This window comes from Myotis davidii, unplaced genomic scaffold (assembly GCF_000327345.1).
Source record: "Myotis davidii unplaced genomic scaffold, ASM32734v1 scaffold151, whole genome shotgun sequence".
NCBI classification, from domain to species: domain Eukaryota; kingdom Metazoa; phylum Chordata; class Mammalia; order Chiroptera; family Vespertilionidae; genus Myotis; species Myotis davidii.
The window spans coordinates 2942865-2958029 of NW_006285248.1; the positions used below are offsets into that span (position 1 = coordinate 2942865).

The following is a 15165-nucleotide window of genomic DNA, read 5'->3' on the forward strand; positions in this document are numbered from 1 at the left end:
TAAGGGTCCTGCTTGGGTGCCTGGCCAGCCTGGATGAGGGGATGATGGCTGTTTGCTGCTGGTCACGCCCTCTTCAGGGTGGGGGTCCCCACTTGGGTGCCTGACCAATCTGGGTGAGGAGCTGAGGGCCGTTTTCAGGCTGGCGGGTGACTGAAGCTCCCAACCTCTACTTTTTTTCTTTTTTTTTTTATTCTGGGATTTATTTACCTTCTATGACTGTCACTGGAACTGAGAGCCGGCTTTAGCTCTGAGGCTTGGCTCCAGCTCTGACACCTCGGCTGCTGAAAGCAGGTATCTGGATTTATTTGGCTTCTATAATTGAAACACTGTGCAGCTCCAGCACTGAGGCCCAGCTGGCTGAAAGCAGGTTTCTGGGCTTTGTTTAGCTTCTATAATTGCAACATTGTTTCTTAGAGTGCAGCTCAGAAGCTGGCAGCGGCAGGCGGGGAACCGTGGCTTCCTCCATCACTGGAGCAAGCAAGCCTCCTGTTCGCTTCAGCTGCCTGGCTGCCGGCCGCCATCTTTTTGGCAGTTAATTTGCATATCCTGCTGATTAGCCAATGGGAAGCGTGTTGGAGGTATGGCTAATTACCATCTTTGTCTATTATGAGATAGGATGTGGTAAATAAAGAATTAGTCATAAGCAAATAGTTGATTTTCTTTTTTGATGGGACCAAAGTTTTGGAAGAGAAGAATCAGCATGTCAATTTTGATTTAGAGTCAATGGACCATCATATAATTGTATTTGAGTTATTGTGTTCACTGTTACTTGTATTTGTTATTGCCTCTACTATTTATCAAGCACTTTCTTCATGCATGTCACTGTGCTAAGCAAGCACTACTCACTCTTTCATTTTGTCTCTCCAAAGCTGAAGTGGTGGTCAGATGTAATTACTATCCCTTTATTCAAATAAAGCTAATACTTAGATTAACTGAACTATTTGCTATATGGCTACTCAATGTGAGAATGTTAGAGCTGAAAAAAACTTCAGAATTAATGGTGATACCATGAGTTCATGCCTTCTCCAAGGGACAGCTACTATTCATTTTGAGCCTTGGTTGCACATGGGAATGTAAGTCCATTGTTGCCAATTATACTTTTTAAAGGGAAATCAGAAATCTAGATTTGAATTTTAAATTGCCCCATTTTAAAAACATGCTGGGCTATTATGGTATGTCCACAGGCTAAATGTGGCCAATGGCCACTAGTTAGTAACTTCTAATCAAGTACAAGCTGATTATTTTACAAATGAGTCAAGAGGCTAAGTGAGCTGTCCATTGTCACATAGGAAGTCAGTGGGAATCAACATATAATTCATATTTCATCATTTTCCCCCCTTAAAATCACATTATATTGCAAGCTACCAAAACATTTCTTCCCATTATTAAGAAAAATTGGAGTGTGTAGCTGGGGAAATGAGCCGGTGAACAACAGGGTGACTATAGATTTTTGAAATGTATTTAAAAGTTGTTTACTTTTTAAATGTATTCTACTGAAAATTGATTGATACTTGTTATGCTAATGCTTTTGTCATAAAAATTTGGTACATCCAGACAATGGTCATTATTCTCTGCTAAAACAATGAACTGTCAAGCTATGGAAAGACACGGAAGAACCTTAAATGCATATTACTAAGTGAAAGAAGCCAATGTGAAAAGGCTATATACTGTATATATATATATTCCAACTATGTGACATTCTGGAAATGGCAGAACTATGAAGACAGTTTAGATCAGGAGTGGCCAGGGGTTAGGGGTGGTTGTCAGGGATGAATAGGCAGAGCACAGAGGACTTTTAGGCCATTGGAAATACTCTGTATGATACTGTAATGGTACATGACATTATATACTTGTCCAAAACCAAAAAATGTACAACGCCAAGAGTGAACCCTAATGTAAACCCTGGGCTTTGGGTGATATCATGTAGGTTCATCAGTTGTAACAAATGCACCACTCTGGCGAGGGGGTGGGGGAGGATGTTGATAATGGGGGAGGCACTGCTTGTGTGGGGCAGATAGTATATGGGAAATCTCTGTACCTTCCTCTTAATTTTGCTGGGAATTTAAAACAGCTAAAATGTAAAGCCTTAAAAAAATAAAAAGAAAATATAGGTCTTCTGTACTTTTCAAAACTACATGTTATGTTACGTTACTTTCACGAAAGACCTACCTCAATACCTATTTTCACTAACCAAAAGAGAATTTTTACTTTTAGGAAAAATGGTGAAAAGCAAAAGTAGGGTTCAGGATTTGTTTTGCAGAGAACGTTATAAAGAGGCAGCACGTACCCAGGAAACTACAGGGAGCATTTCTGCATCAAGCCCCATGGCTATGAACTGTGTCTATGAGCATTTGTGCTGCATCTCGATTTATTTTGTGCATCTGTCAGCAAGATGTGTTCTAAGGTATCATCCTGAAGAAGCTCATAGGGTGTTGTGCTTAGAGAAGATAATGACCAAAGGGGTTATAATTTACCTTGGGAGAATCCAGGAGACTCATAACTTGCCTCTTATCATGGCCCAAAGGTGGTCTATGTTAAGGCACTTTAGGGAATAAGAACAAACTGAGAAATGAAAAGAAATCTCTGCCTGCCTTCACTCTTCTACTTTAATATATAAGGTAGCTGCTTCACATTTAAGGTAATAAAAGGATAAAAAGTCAAAATTATTCTCAGCTGGTTTGTAAAATCTAGTTGTTAAATGTTAGCTTTATTCATTTTAAAATCTTCTTTCTCTGAGAAAATTAGTGAAAGGCATTAAGAGGTTTTCTGGCTTTAAAACACTTTGTATGAAGAGTTGCTTTGTGTTGAGAGAGGATTATCGAAGGCAAATATGGAATTCAAATTTGAAAAGTTTCTGTTTACTAAGTTCAGGATTATCAGTGGCATGGAATTATCATGACTCATTGAACTCCGTTTAACCTGAAGTTGTCATTTGAAACTTGCTGCTATTCCCCTAGAGTCATATTGTACTCGCCATTGTACGCTGAGTTCTCTAACCTTGGCTTATGGGGCAAAACCCCAGTCTGTTTCATAATTTGCAATCTGAGTTTTAAATATTATATTCAATGTGGGACAGAAGGATGAGACCTACGCCAGAGGAAGGAACATGTTTCTAGATTATCTTTGCCACATGCTGCTTTAATTGTGGGTTTTGGAGTCTGTCAGATCAAAGTTGGAATCTTGATATTATCAATTCTTTATTTTGCTATACAGGGCAAATTTCTCTGTTCTTTCTGAATCTCTGTTTATTTACTTAAAAAACGAGAATTGCAATATTGGGTGGTTGTGAAGATTAAATGAGATAAGGTATGTAAAAACATCTGTAATATGCCAAATACACAGCAGGTTTTTCAGTCAATGTAAGTTTATGACCTTCCATACTTATTTTTTTCCTTTAGTTTTGTGGCTGCTTGCTTTATCCTTACTCATACATGACTGTAAGAAGTCAGACTATGCTATATAAATGTATCTTATCTTTATTAAGGCATGTTATAGTAACAGATAGTAGGTAGTTATCTTGGATTCAATTCCATACTGCTGGATCTAAGCATGAAGTGGTTTTTTAAAAATTGATGTTGATATTTGGCATTTCAATATCAATTGTCCAAAGTTGGACAGTGCATACATCTTACGTGGGTTTTCTAGTTATTTGTTTTTTATTTTAATGAAATTTTCATCAGCATTGGATTAAATATATGGGTTTAATACTTTGAAACTACAGTATCAGTGGCATTATTATTTTGTGACTTCTGGAAGAGCAATTTTAATCTTTGTGATATGACCCCATTAATAGCATAAAATCTGTTGATCATATGTTGACCTACTGTGTCAAAATATTAGATCTCTCTTTATTGGCTAAGGTAATAGTTAACTAACTTGGACACTTCTGTGATTTTGAAATTTTTTGTGCTTATGGTATTTATTTTGATTGGATTTATTTGCAATATAAGCAAAGCTGACTTAATATTGATGACTCTGAATTCTACTACTGAGCCCTAATACTTTCTCTACAGGATATATTCTTTTAAACGAATACAATATTAATAGTAATAACTTTGTATACCGACTTCTGCACATGGGCCGTGAAGTTTCAGTCGCACTGTACATGCGTGCCCACACGTGGTATTTTGTGGAAGAGCCACACTCAAGGGGCCAAAGAGCCGCATGTGACTCACGAGCCGCAGTTTGCCGACCACTGCCCTAGCCAATCTGAAGACTCTCATAGCAGGAAGTTGAGAGTAGCAGTTGAGTTTTGGAAATGCCCTTGTTAATATGCATTTGCTTTTAGGGCACTTTGGACTACCAATTGAACAAATGGTTTCTGTTTGAAGTTTGTAAAGCAAAAAAAGAGGTAATCACAATACAGTTTTTGATAGAATATATATTAAATTGGTTCACTAGATCAAATAGTTTTAAAATATTACTATATGAAGTTATTCAACTTGTTTTTAAAATCCTTCTTTGTGCCCAGCCAGTGTGGCTCACTGGTTGAGCGCTGACCTATGAACCAGGAGGTCACAGTTCGATTCCTGGTCAGGGCACATGCCCGGTAGAGGATCAAGCCTGCAGGGAGCATCCAATCAATGATTCTCTCTCATCATTTATCTCTCTCTCTCTCTCTCTCTCTCTCTCTCTCTGCCTCTCCTTTCCTCTCTGAAATCAATAAAAATATATATATTTTTAAAAATCCTTCTTTGCAAAAAATTTATGTGTCTTGATACCTATAGTATTAAGATAGCTTTCATTTCTTTGTGGCCTGGCATAATAGATAATACTTTTAGCTTAGAAACTGAGAGTACAGTCGGAGAAAGATAAATATCACGATTTCACTCATTTGTGGAATATAATGAACAACATAAACTGATGAACAAAAAAATAGATCCAGAGACAGAGAAACATCAAACAGACCATCAAACCTCAGAGGGAAGGCAGGGGAGGGTGGGAGAGGGCGGTAAGAGATTAACCAAAGGACTAGTATGCATGCATATAAGCATACCAATGGACACAGACAGTAGGGGGGTTGAGGGAATGAGTTGGGGGGTGGGAGCCACTGGGCTGGCTGAGGGGAGGGGCCAATCAGAGGTCGGACTGGCCAGGGGCAGGGGCCGTGGGCAGTTGGCCAAACTCCCAGTTGAACTCCTGGTTGAACTCCCGGTCAAGGGGACAATTTGCATATTAGTCTTTTATTATATAGGATAGAATAGTTTTGAAACTTGGCAGTACTCTATGATCCAGTTATTATAAGATGATACTTGGAGATGATTGGGAATTATCTCATATTTTTTAGGCCAAGTGATGTTGAAAAACAACAATTAGCAAAGTAGACAGATTTGGTTTCAAACCTCAATTTTGCCACTTGTTAGCTGTGTGAAACTTAGGAACACAACTAGCCTCTTTGAAACTTAAAGTTCCTCATACATAGAATAGGGATAACAATGTTCATTCATTGGATTCCTGAGACAAGTAGGATAAAATTTGCACTTATTCATATTGCCTGATGCATAGTAAACACTCAATAAGTGCAAATTATCTTCTGTGTTTTTTAAAAATAAATAATATTTGACAATATGAAGATACTTTGAATATTTAAAGTAAAATACAAATTTATTTCCACATTAGTTTTTGGAGAGTAACAGCACTTTCTGCACCTCTGGAGAAATCTTGATAAGAGCACTGGATATAACATATTACAGGATTCTCATAGCCCTCCCAGCTCCCCATGAAAAAGCTATTTTAAAAAAATTTTTCAAAAATTATTTTCAATTACAGTTGATATTCAGTATTATTTTGTATTAGTTTCATGTGTACAGCATAGTGGTTAGATAATCATATACTTTACAAAGTGTTCCCCCTGATATTTCCAGTACTCAGCTGGTACATTACATAGTCATTACATCTCATATTCTTAATTTAGTTGTATAAACCATATAGGCAAATATAAGCATAATAGCTGATTATTGGTTTTGGAAAGCTTCAACATTTTTTATGGTAAACTTCCATAAATTACATAGAGTAATTTGTATACCATAACTTACAAATTCAATTTGTGAAAAATACAAAGTTTCTATCAAATAATATACCACCAATTTGGAGGAAATGACATTACTTTGGTCTGTGAAGATAAACTTAAAATCCCATTAGATACCAGCATTGTCATGTTCTGAGGTTAATTGGTTGTGTTCAATTATAGGTTATGAAAGGTTTCACTGAATAATTCACCAAGCCATCAGGCACAAAGACCAGTAGTTCACAGGACTAATTGACCATGTTGGTATACTAGAAACACAAATAAAATTCTCTTTGCCAACAACTTTGCAAATGAAAACCCCAGAAGAAACTGTTACGTCCTGTAACTATCCTGGAATACTATGATTTAGTTAGCAGACTGTGGGTGGAGGTGGGTCTTGGTGGGAGGAAGTTGAGGGGAGGGAAATGTGCAAGATAGGAGAAAAAAGGTTGGAGAGAAATTAATTAGGCAAAATGTTAGAGAAAAACACATAGCTTTAGAAATTATTTTAAACATCTTGAATCTCTAAAAAGTAGTGTCTTTAAGTTCATTATATTTTCACCCTTCTTGTTCTGTATCTCAAACCCTGTTGTATAGGTTCGATAGTCATTGCAGTGAGCTGTTTTTTGAAAGGTAACAACTTTGACAGAGCATAGTGCTCTACTGAGGATGGAGCATGTTTGTTGTCCTGCATTCTTGCTTCATTTACCAATATATGACAAGTATTGTCTAAAGCACCATTATATCCTTGAATCTAAAATGGCTGTTTGTTAGTTGGTTGGTTCGTTGGTTGAAGTTTGGATTGTGCCAGAGTGGGGCAAGTGAGAAATATTGGAAGAGACAGAGGAGCAGTCATTCACTAACAGATTTTGACAATTGCTTTCTCTCTCTCTCCCTCCCTCCTTCTCTCTCTCTCTCTCTCTCTCTCTCTTTCTCTGTAATGATGCAAACCATATATTTTATTAAAGAACCCTCAGAGCAGTATATTAGTCTTTCTTAAAGAAAGCAAATGTTTTCAAATGCTTTAACAAATTTAGTGAGCCACTATTAGGGCTTGGTCTTTTAAAGGGAAAAAAATAATTTTAGCTTAAAACTCATTAGGGGGATATGAGTCACGAAAAGTGAGCTAGAGAAATTGTGCAGCAGATATCAGCCTTCATTGTAATACAGTAGAAGGATGTTAACATTCCTGTTGCATTTTTTAAAGCATCTTTTACATTGTAAGGAAAAGACAATCAAATTATTAAGTGGGCTTCAAAAATAGTAATAAAAAAAGATTTATAATGGAAAGAATTGATGGTATATTTCACCTAGAGTAAGAAAGACAATGTGTAATAAGGGATTTTGTGGTTTTACAGCTCAGTGCATGTGTTTGAAAGCTGTTCTCTCAGCAACGTGGGTGGCAGGTTATGCTACCATATAATGTATTGTAGTTGGCTCTCCACACTTGTCAGGGTTAGTGTTCAACCACTCGGAAAATTTTCCCATTGTTCTATCATGTGAACCAAGGCTAGTGTTGAATTCCCAATAACTTACCAAAAAAAGAAAGTTTAATTAGAAAGTTTGAAATTTGATTACAACTTATTGTTTCAATATAGTGCTACATATATTATAGATTTTTGCAATTATTTTTCATTCTAAAAGATATCCTAATCAAGACTTTATTCTTTTTAAAGTAGGTTTCACAGAAATCTGTACACTGAATCGTGCCCTTTTTTCTGTATTAACACTCTGTTTCCATCTTAAGCATTTTGCTTTAGATGGACCATGGCTCTTGGCAGCTAGTGCATTTTTCGCAAATAATACTGTTTCTAGTAAGAGTTGCAGAGAAAAAAAAAAACTTAGTGTGAGGTCCTTGTAAACTGAACCTTTGGAACATTACTTTATTTCTTTTTTCCCCCCTTTTGTGCTGCTTCTCTATTTGTGTAATGGTTATAAATTACATCCTTTGAAAAGAATTAAAAACATTTTGTTTTGTTATTTTTGTAGTTGATTTTTTTTTCTTTACCTGTTATTTTAAAGATACACAGAGAAATAAGCAATTATGGTATTGAAATTCCATTGTGCCAGCACCTCCAGAGCATAATCCAAAAAAAACAGAAAACCGCCTGCTGGGTTGTCTGCAGTGTGCTTGTGTGAACATCAGTGTCTGCTGTTCACACATCATTTTTTTTACTGAAAGTTCCTTTTGGAATAAAGACTCTGTGTTTTCTGAGTGTAGTGAAACATTTGTTGGTCCTTATATTTTAAATTTGTAAGGATTTCTGTTTATAGTCTCAGTTGTCATAGATGTATATGACATGATTGTCACTGGCACATTAAGAAGTAGAGAAAAGGCTTATATGTTTATGTACTATAAAATAATGAAAAACTTTGAATGAAATTATAAAGTATTGAGGTAATAATGAGATTTTTGGAATATATTTATATATATATATATGTATGAAGAAGGATTGATTTACATATTGACTTTTGCCCCTTAAAATCTATTTTATTTATGAAGTAAAGTGTATCTTGGCTAAGTGAATATAAAAATGTTATAAAATTGTCCTGTATTTCACTTGAAATTCAGATACTTAAATATGGTGGCTTCTTAGTATTGAGTTAGAAAATTTTTTTAGTTGACCCTACCTAATCAAGGAATGTATTAGAAAGTATATTATAGATCCTTACATAAATTTTTAACCTTATTTACTTTATTCATTTTTATTCTTATTATGCTGCTGGATATCATATTAGACACACAGCAAAAAATGCAGTCCAGTGTGTTGGCAGCCCGAACCTTTCACTCAAACTTGCAAAACATCAAGAAGAGAAAGCATTTACAGATGATAGAGAGCTTCAGGTTTAAATTTGTGAAGTGGAAGTTGATTCCCAGTCTCTTTGAAGGTTTATTTGAATCATTCAACATCATTTGTTTTTTTCTTAGGAACTTTTCACATAGAAGTTATACACCTCTTTGCTGAAATTAGGTTTTTACCCACTTGAACTATTTTCCATTGAGAGAATTTCAGGTTTGCTTCTGAATTTTACATTTCATAATCATTATATCAATCTTTTAATTATTGTTTCTTCTGATTATTAGAATGAGATTACTGTCTATGTGGGATCAGTTACTACATTTAGTCAATAGGTCCAGTAGGCAATGATACTTGCTAATCTCTCACATGATTCTCCTCAGTGTGCTTTTTATTAGTCTTCACCCTTTTTTTAGTCCTATAGGTAGAAAAGATTGTCATCTAAACAGGTTATATCTGGCATGTGCCTCCAGGAAAGGGGAGGAAAGGCATCAGTTCCTTAACTTGCTAGTTTTGTAAGGGCCTAAGATGCCTGAGTCTCCTGATCGCCAGGAAGCCTAATTGCTCACAGGGCAACTTGGCGCACTGCCATTTCCCCACCGGGCTGTCCACTGGTGCTTGTGAATAGAACAGGAATGTCTTTACTTTTCTACTCAGTTGTCATTGATTGCAGTTTGAGGAAACAAGTTAACATTTTTCTCAAAATGATAGTAATTTACATCAAGATGAAATCAAACTTCATAACATCTATGTAATAAGTAGTAGAGTTAGTTTAGTACTTTAAAAATTCATATTAAATAGTGTTCATTACTTCTTACTCTAAAATATTCATTTTGTATAATTCCACCTTAACTATTCTAGACAGATGTTTTAGATTTGCAGAAACACTTGAAAGTAAATTATGAGGTGGCTTTTTGTACTTTTACAAACAAAATTTATTGTAAATATGAGTTAAGGGACCAATGGAAATCACAGATCTTGCAAGCAGAATGTGTGTGTGTGTTGGGGGGTGGTAGTTAGTCCAGCTGCTTTGAAAACTTGTTTTTGAGAATACCAGAGATGCTCACATTTAATCTTTAATGTAACTAGAGGTGTGTGTTGGGTTTTCACCTCTGTCTGGACTTGTAACAAGCACTTTGTGTGTTCCCCTTGTCATGCTTTATGTCGAGGCCCCATAACTAATGGGAAACAGTGAGGGTCATGAGATTTTCACTTCTTTTCTTCCCAATCCCCTTCAGAGTTCCACCTGTCTTTAAAGAATATACAGGATTATAGCTTTTTGAATTTCTGATATTTATTCACTTGTTCTAATATTAGAATATATTCTTGTTTTATTTTTATTTCAGGCAGACATACTCAAAGACTACTTTATTACTTCGATGTTCAGAGTTTTGGTAGGAAATTATTTTCAAATCCTGACTTAATCCTGCACTGGCTAGGTAACCCTGAACAGATTATATAACCTCTCTGAACTTAAGGTTTCTCAGCTACAAATTAGGGCTGTGGTGTTGGGATGATTAAAACAAATGTATGTTGCCCTGGGCAGTATGCCTCAGTTGGTTGAGCATCATCCCATGTACTGAGAGGTTGCAGGTTTGATTCCTGGTCAGGGCAGAGGCCCAGGTTGCAGACTTGATCCCCAGTAGGAGGTTTGCAGGAGGAAGCTGATTGATGTTTCTCTCATTGATGTTTCTCTCTCTCTTTCCTTCTCCCTTCCTCTCTCTTTAAAATCAATAAAAACATATTTAAAAATATATACATATATATCAAATGTCTGGCATATGGTAACAGCTTAGTAAATGGTAGCTGAAAGGTGCAAGACCTTGAAAACTGGTAATATAAAAGTACCTGCTAGTATGCTTTTCTTTGTAATCTCATGAAATTGGGGAGTTTTAGCTACATATACTAGTAACTATTGGTTATACATTTATATCTTTGAGCTGATAAAGATCCAAGAGCATGGGCTTTGGAGTCATGTGAGTTTCTGCTCTGCAGCCTAACTATGAAGCTTGGAAAGTTAGCTTCTTTGTGCCTCAGGTTTCTTGTGTATAAAATGAAGGTGAAAATAGTATATTTTATAGAGCTATTGTGAGGCTGGGGTAAAATCAGTACATGTGGAGTAAAACTCAACTATGATTATTTCATAGTAAAGGAAAAGTCATAAAGCCAGAAAACTTGGTGGATTCAGCCTTAATTAATGGATGTCTCTCTCATCCACTCCTAAATACTTCCCATTACCTTTCTTTCCAGTCCCCTTCAGAGCTCCACATCTACTTAAAATGTATGTAGGATTATATTGCAGTTAGAATTCTGCTTTGTATTCATTACGTGCATGGAACTGTGATGTCCTTGCAGTAAGAATCTTTGTATGTCTCTTAATCAGATGCATCTGCTGATTTTGTCACTTGCTCCTCATAAGTCTTGCCTTAGTTTTTTAGCAGTTCTTGATTGTGAAAATATTTTTTAAAGGCTTTATTTTTTTACTGAACTTTTTTTAAAAAAAGTAATTGGGTCTCCTTTTGCTTCTACTGGACTTTTAAAATAAGCAATTATTTACTTAGTGGTCAAATGATTTATATAAAAAGTATTTTATAGTGATTTTTTGGGGATCTTAAATTCCTCATTTCCCCCATCTATTTTTCAGTGGTTTATAATCTAGTGGTAAGCCATCAAACAGCCTTAGTATATTACCGACTTGTGTACATAAAGGCTGTCTTTAACCTCTCCTTATTTTGAGAATTTGCTATTAAGATTTAAGGTGATGGAATGACTATACTTTTTAATTTGCTATACCTTAAGAATTACTCATGCATGTGAAAAGTCTAAATTTGTGTGTATGTATGTATATATATGTGTGTGTGTGTGTATATGTATACACACACACACACATACCCACACACACACAGACACACACACAAACACACACTACAGGCTTAAATATTCCACTCTAGAAACACAGAGAGTGCAATTTTAAAAGACAACTAATATCTGGCACCATCTGCTCACAAGGCATTCTGCATACCAGTTTCCAGTCAGCAGGAGTTCATTCTTTTTTTATATATATATTAATGTTTTTATTGATTTTTAGAGAGAGGAAGGGAGAGGGATAGAGAGATAGAAACATCGATGAGAAAGAAACATGTGCCCTGACTGGGAATTGAATCAGTGACCTCTTGGTTCATGGGTCGACACTCAACCACTGAGCTACACTGGCCAGGCCAAATTTGTATATGTTTGCATAAAGTTTCCTCATATCAACTGTACATACAAAAATTCTGGTTCATTTTCATTTTTATTCTAGGATAAAACATAAATATCAAATGTAAGGGAAATGTACATTTATTTATTTTAGAGCCCACTTAATAGCAAATCATAATTTACCTGGAATATCAGGGTCTTGGGAAAAGCTATACCTCATTTATAGCATGAGAAGTTCTGCAACTGTGTGCTGGAGATTCTGCAGTTGTTTCTTTTGTGTACTTAGCACTCCCTCCTCCCCAAAGTCCATAAAACATACATATACAGTTTATATGTGCATATAACTTTTTAATGTAAGAAATAGAACTTCATGAGCATCCCAGAAGCTGGGAGTATACCCTCTTCCCTTCCCTGTCACAGTCCTTTCCCTATCCTGTAGCAGTAACCACTGTGCTAACTTTTTGTGGTAATTCCTATAGTTTTAAAAAATAGTTTGTCACCTTTTTAAGTTTAATTTTTAAGGTTTAAATATACTTTTATACAATAGAACATATGTACATATGTTAAAAGTCTGAAAGGACTGCAATAGCATTTATCACAATAGCACTTTTTTCCCCTATCTAACATCCCCATCCCGATCCTTGGGAGCAATCCTCTTAGTTATTTTAGCCTTACTTGCTTTAATTTCTAAATAACATTTGTACACAGATATCTGTAATAGAGTGTAGAATTCTAAATAAGGAGTATGTACATATCTATACTTAAAGACATGATCTAATGATATCTTACTGTGAAACATCAGGACTTAGCTCTATAATCTCATTTCTTCCCTAATATACTTTCCTTCTCTTCATCTTCTTAGTATAGTTTTTCATGGTATTTGCTGAAATTATTATGCACATTTTCATTATTATGACCACATATTGTTTATACCTGATTCATGTTCTATGCTTAAATTTCCTTTCTAGACACAATTTTATTTTTCTGGAATGTGTTATCAGTTATCTAAATTCTCTGACAGATCTATAAAATACCCCTTTAAACAGTCACATATACTCTCTTGGATCCACAGTTTTTTCCTTTATTTTAAAATATGTTTTTATTGATTTTTTTAGAGAGAGGAAGAAAAGGAGGGAGAGAAGGAGAGTAGGAGGGAGGGAGGGGAAGAGAGTGAGAAAGAGAGAGAGAGAAACATTGATCAGTTGCTTCCAGCATGCACTCCTACCTGGGACTGAACCTGAAACCTGGGTATGTGCCCTGACTGGGAATTGAACCAGCAACCTTTTGGTGCACGGGACAATGCTCAACCAACTGAGCCATACCAACCAGGCCTTGGACCTCCAGCTCAGCTACTGTGTCAGTGTGTCAGTATACGTTCAGTCAGAGAAGCAGAGCACTAGGGTGTGTGTGTGTGTGCACAGCATCTATATGTGTCTGTATATATGTGTGTAGGGGATGTGTGTGGCAGTATGTAATAAGGGATTTATTACAGGGATTTTACCTTACACAAGTAGGAGTTGATTAAATAAATCTGTAAGCTGTTTTCATGTCATGATGCTGGAGGTTGAAGTCCATGGGCCCAGCTGTTGTCCCATGACAGTGAAGTGAGCCAGAAGATAGTAACGTGTGTGATCTACAAGAACTCCTACCTCAACTTGAGTGTGAAAAACAAAATGGCTGCGGATTCACTTGTGCCCTCCTACTCATGTATGAAAACATTTCGTGTCCCATCTCACCAGAAACATGTGAGGAAGGGAATCCTGGGAAATGTAGTTTAGGTTAGGCCAAGAGTAACACATTACAGAGCTACCATAGATGGCCAAGAGAAGGTTCTTCTTAGAAGTATGATCCATAGGAGTAACTGACGGATGGCCCCAGCTGCTCTCTGAAATCCATCACCACCGCTAGTGCAAGACCATGCCTTCTACCAGCCATTGAGGGAGCACAGCAGGGGTAATAAACCAGGCTTATTCCTGGGAACTCTGGAATCCTGACAGGCAACCTGGGCTTCAGTAGTCCCTGAGAGCCTTGCCCAACGTTTGCTGGGACTGCACTGCAGTCTAACATGGTCCACCCAGCCTCCCTTCCTTCCCTCTCTCCTTCCCCTGGGCTCAGCCCTGCATCACTGTCTGACAGCTCTTCCAGCCTTCCCTGGCTCCCTACCCTTTTCAGTCAAAGACATTTGCCCTTATAAATACCTGGTACTTCTATTCATGTCTTGGTGTCTTTTTCTCAGAGGACCTGGACTAACAGCTGTCTTCTTAAGATACCCCTTCAACATCATCCTGGGAGTTTCCTTCACCTTCTCTTTGGTTGACCTCTTGTTTTCTAGATCCTAGGTTGTCATCTTTTTTGATTTATTTCCTATTTTGGTGGAATGCATACTCCACATGGGAGGTAAAATTGTTGAAGCCTTGCATGACTGAAAACTTAATTTTAATCTCACCCTTGAGGATGATTTGGCTGGGTATGGAATTCTAGTTTGGAAGTAATTTTTTATCAATTTTAAGCACATTCTCCATTGCATCATAGTTTTCAGTGTAAATGTTAAGAAGCACTTGATTTTTGATGCTTTGCATGTGACCTATTGTTCTTTGTAGAAGCATTTATAATCTCTTTATCCTTGATGTTTAGAAATTTCAGGAGCTATACCATAGTTGTGTGTGTGTGTGTGATGTTTCCGTCATTGTGCTGGGTGCTCAGTGGATCCCATCAGTGAGAAGACACTTGTCTTTCAGTTCTGGGAGGTGTTCTTATGTTCTCATATTTTTCTTCTCTGTTCTCTCTTCTGACTTCACATTTATTAGCTGTGGTACCTCTTTTATCGAGTTACCAGATTTCTTATTTTCTATCTCTTGTTTTCTTATTTTTTCAAGCAATTCATTTCATTTCAGTTAATTAAAAAATTGTTTTTGCAGATACACACAACAGATGACCCATTTTTAATGAAATACAGTTAATATCTCTTTGCCATCTCTAATCTTTGGAATATTTTCAGAATCAGTTTTCTTCATAGTATAAATTTATTTTTGCATTATTGCAGATTATCTGACTGAAATTAGATGAAAGACCATTCAAGACAAGACTGAAGAGGCAAGCAGGGATGAGCATTAACTCCAGGGCTGTGCTGTTCCCTTGCTGGTACCTTCAGAAGTTGCCTCT

The 15165-nt window shown here is 36.5% G+C and overlaps 1 protein-coding gene across 4 annotated transcripts in view; it reads left to right on the forward strand.

Moving 5' to 3' along the window:
* The window catches only part of ANAPC10 (anaphase promoting complex subunit 10), a 52466-nt gene that overhangs the window by 32901 nt on the left and 4400 nt on the right, over positions 1–15165 (forward strand). The window contains exon 6 of one of the 4 annotated variants that reach the window (XM_015558897.1): positions 8937–9021. The exons of the other annotated variants lie outside the window; for them this stretch is intronic. Coding sequence (XP_015414383.1) covers positions 8937–8951 — 15 coding nt within the window. The 3' untranslated portion in view covers positions 8952–9021. Of the gene's footprint in view, positions 1–8936; positions 9022–15165 lie in introns of those variants that run through there. 4 annotated transcript variants of the gene reach the window in all.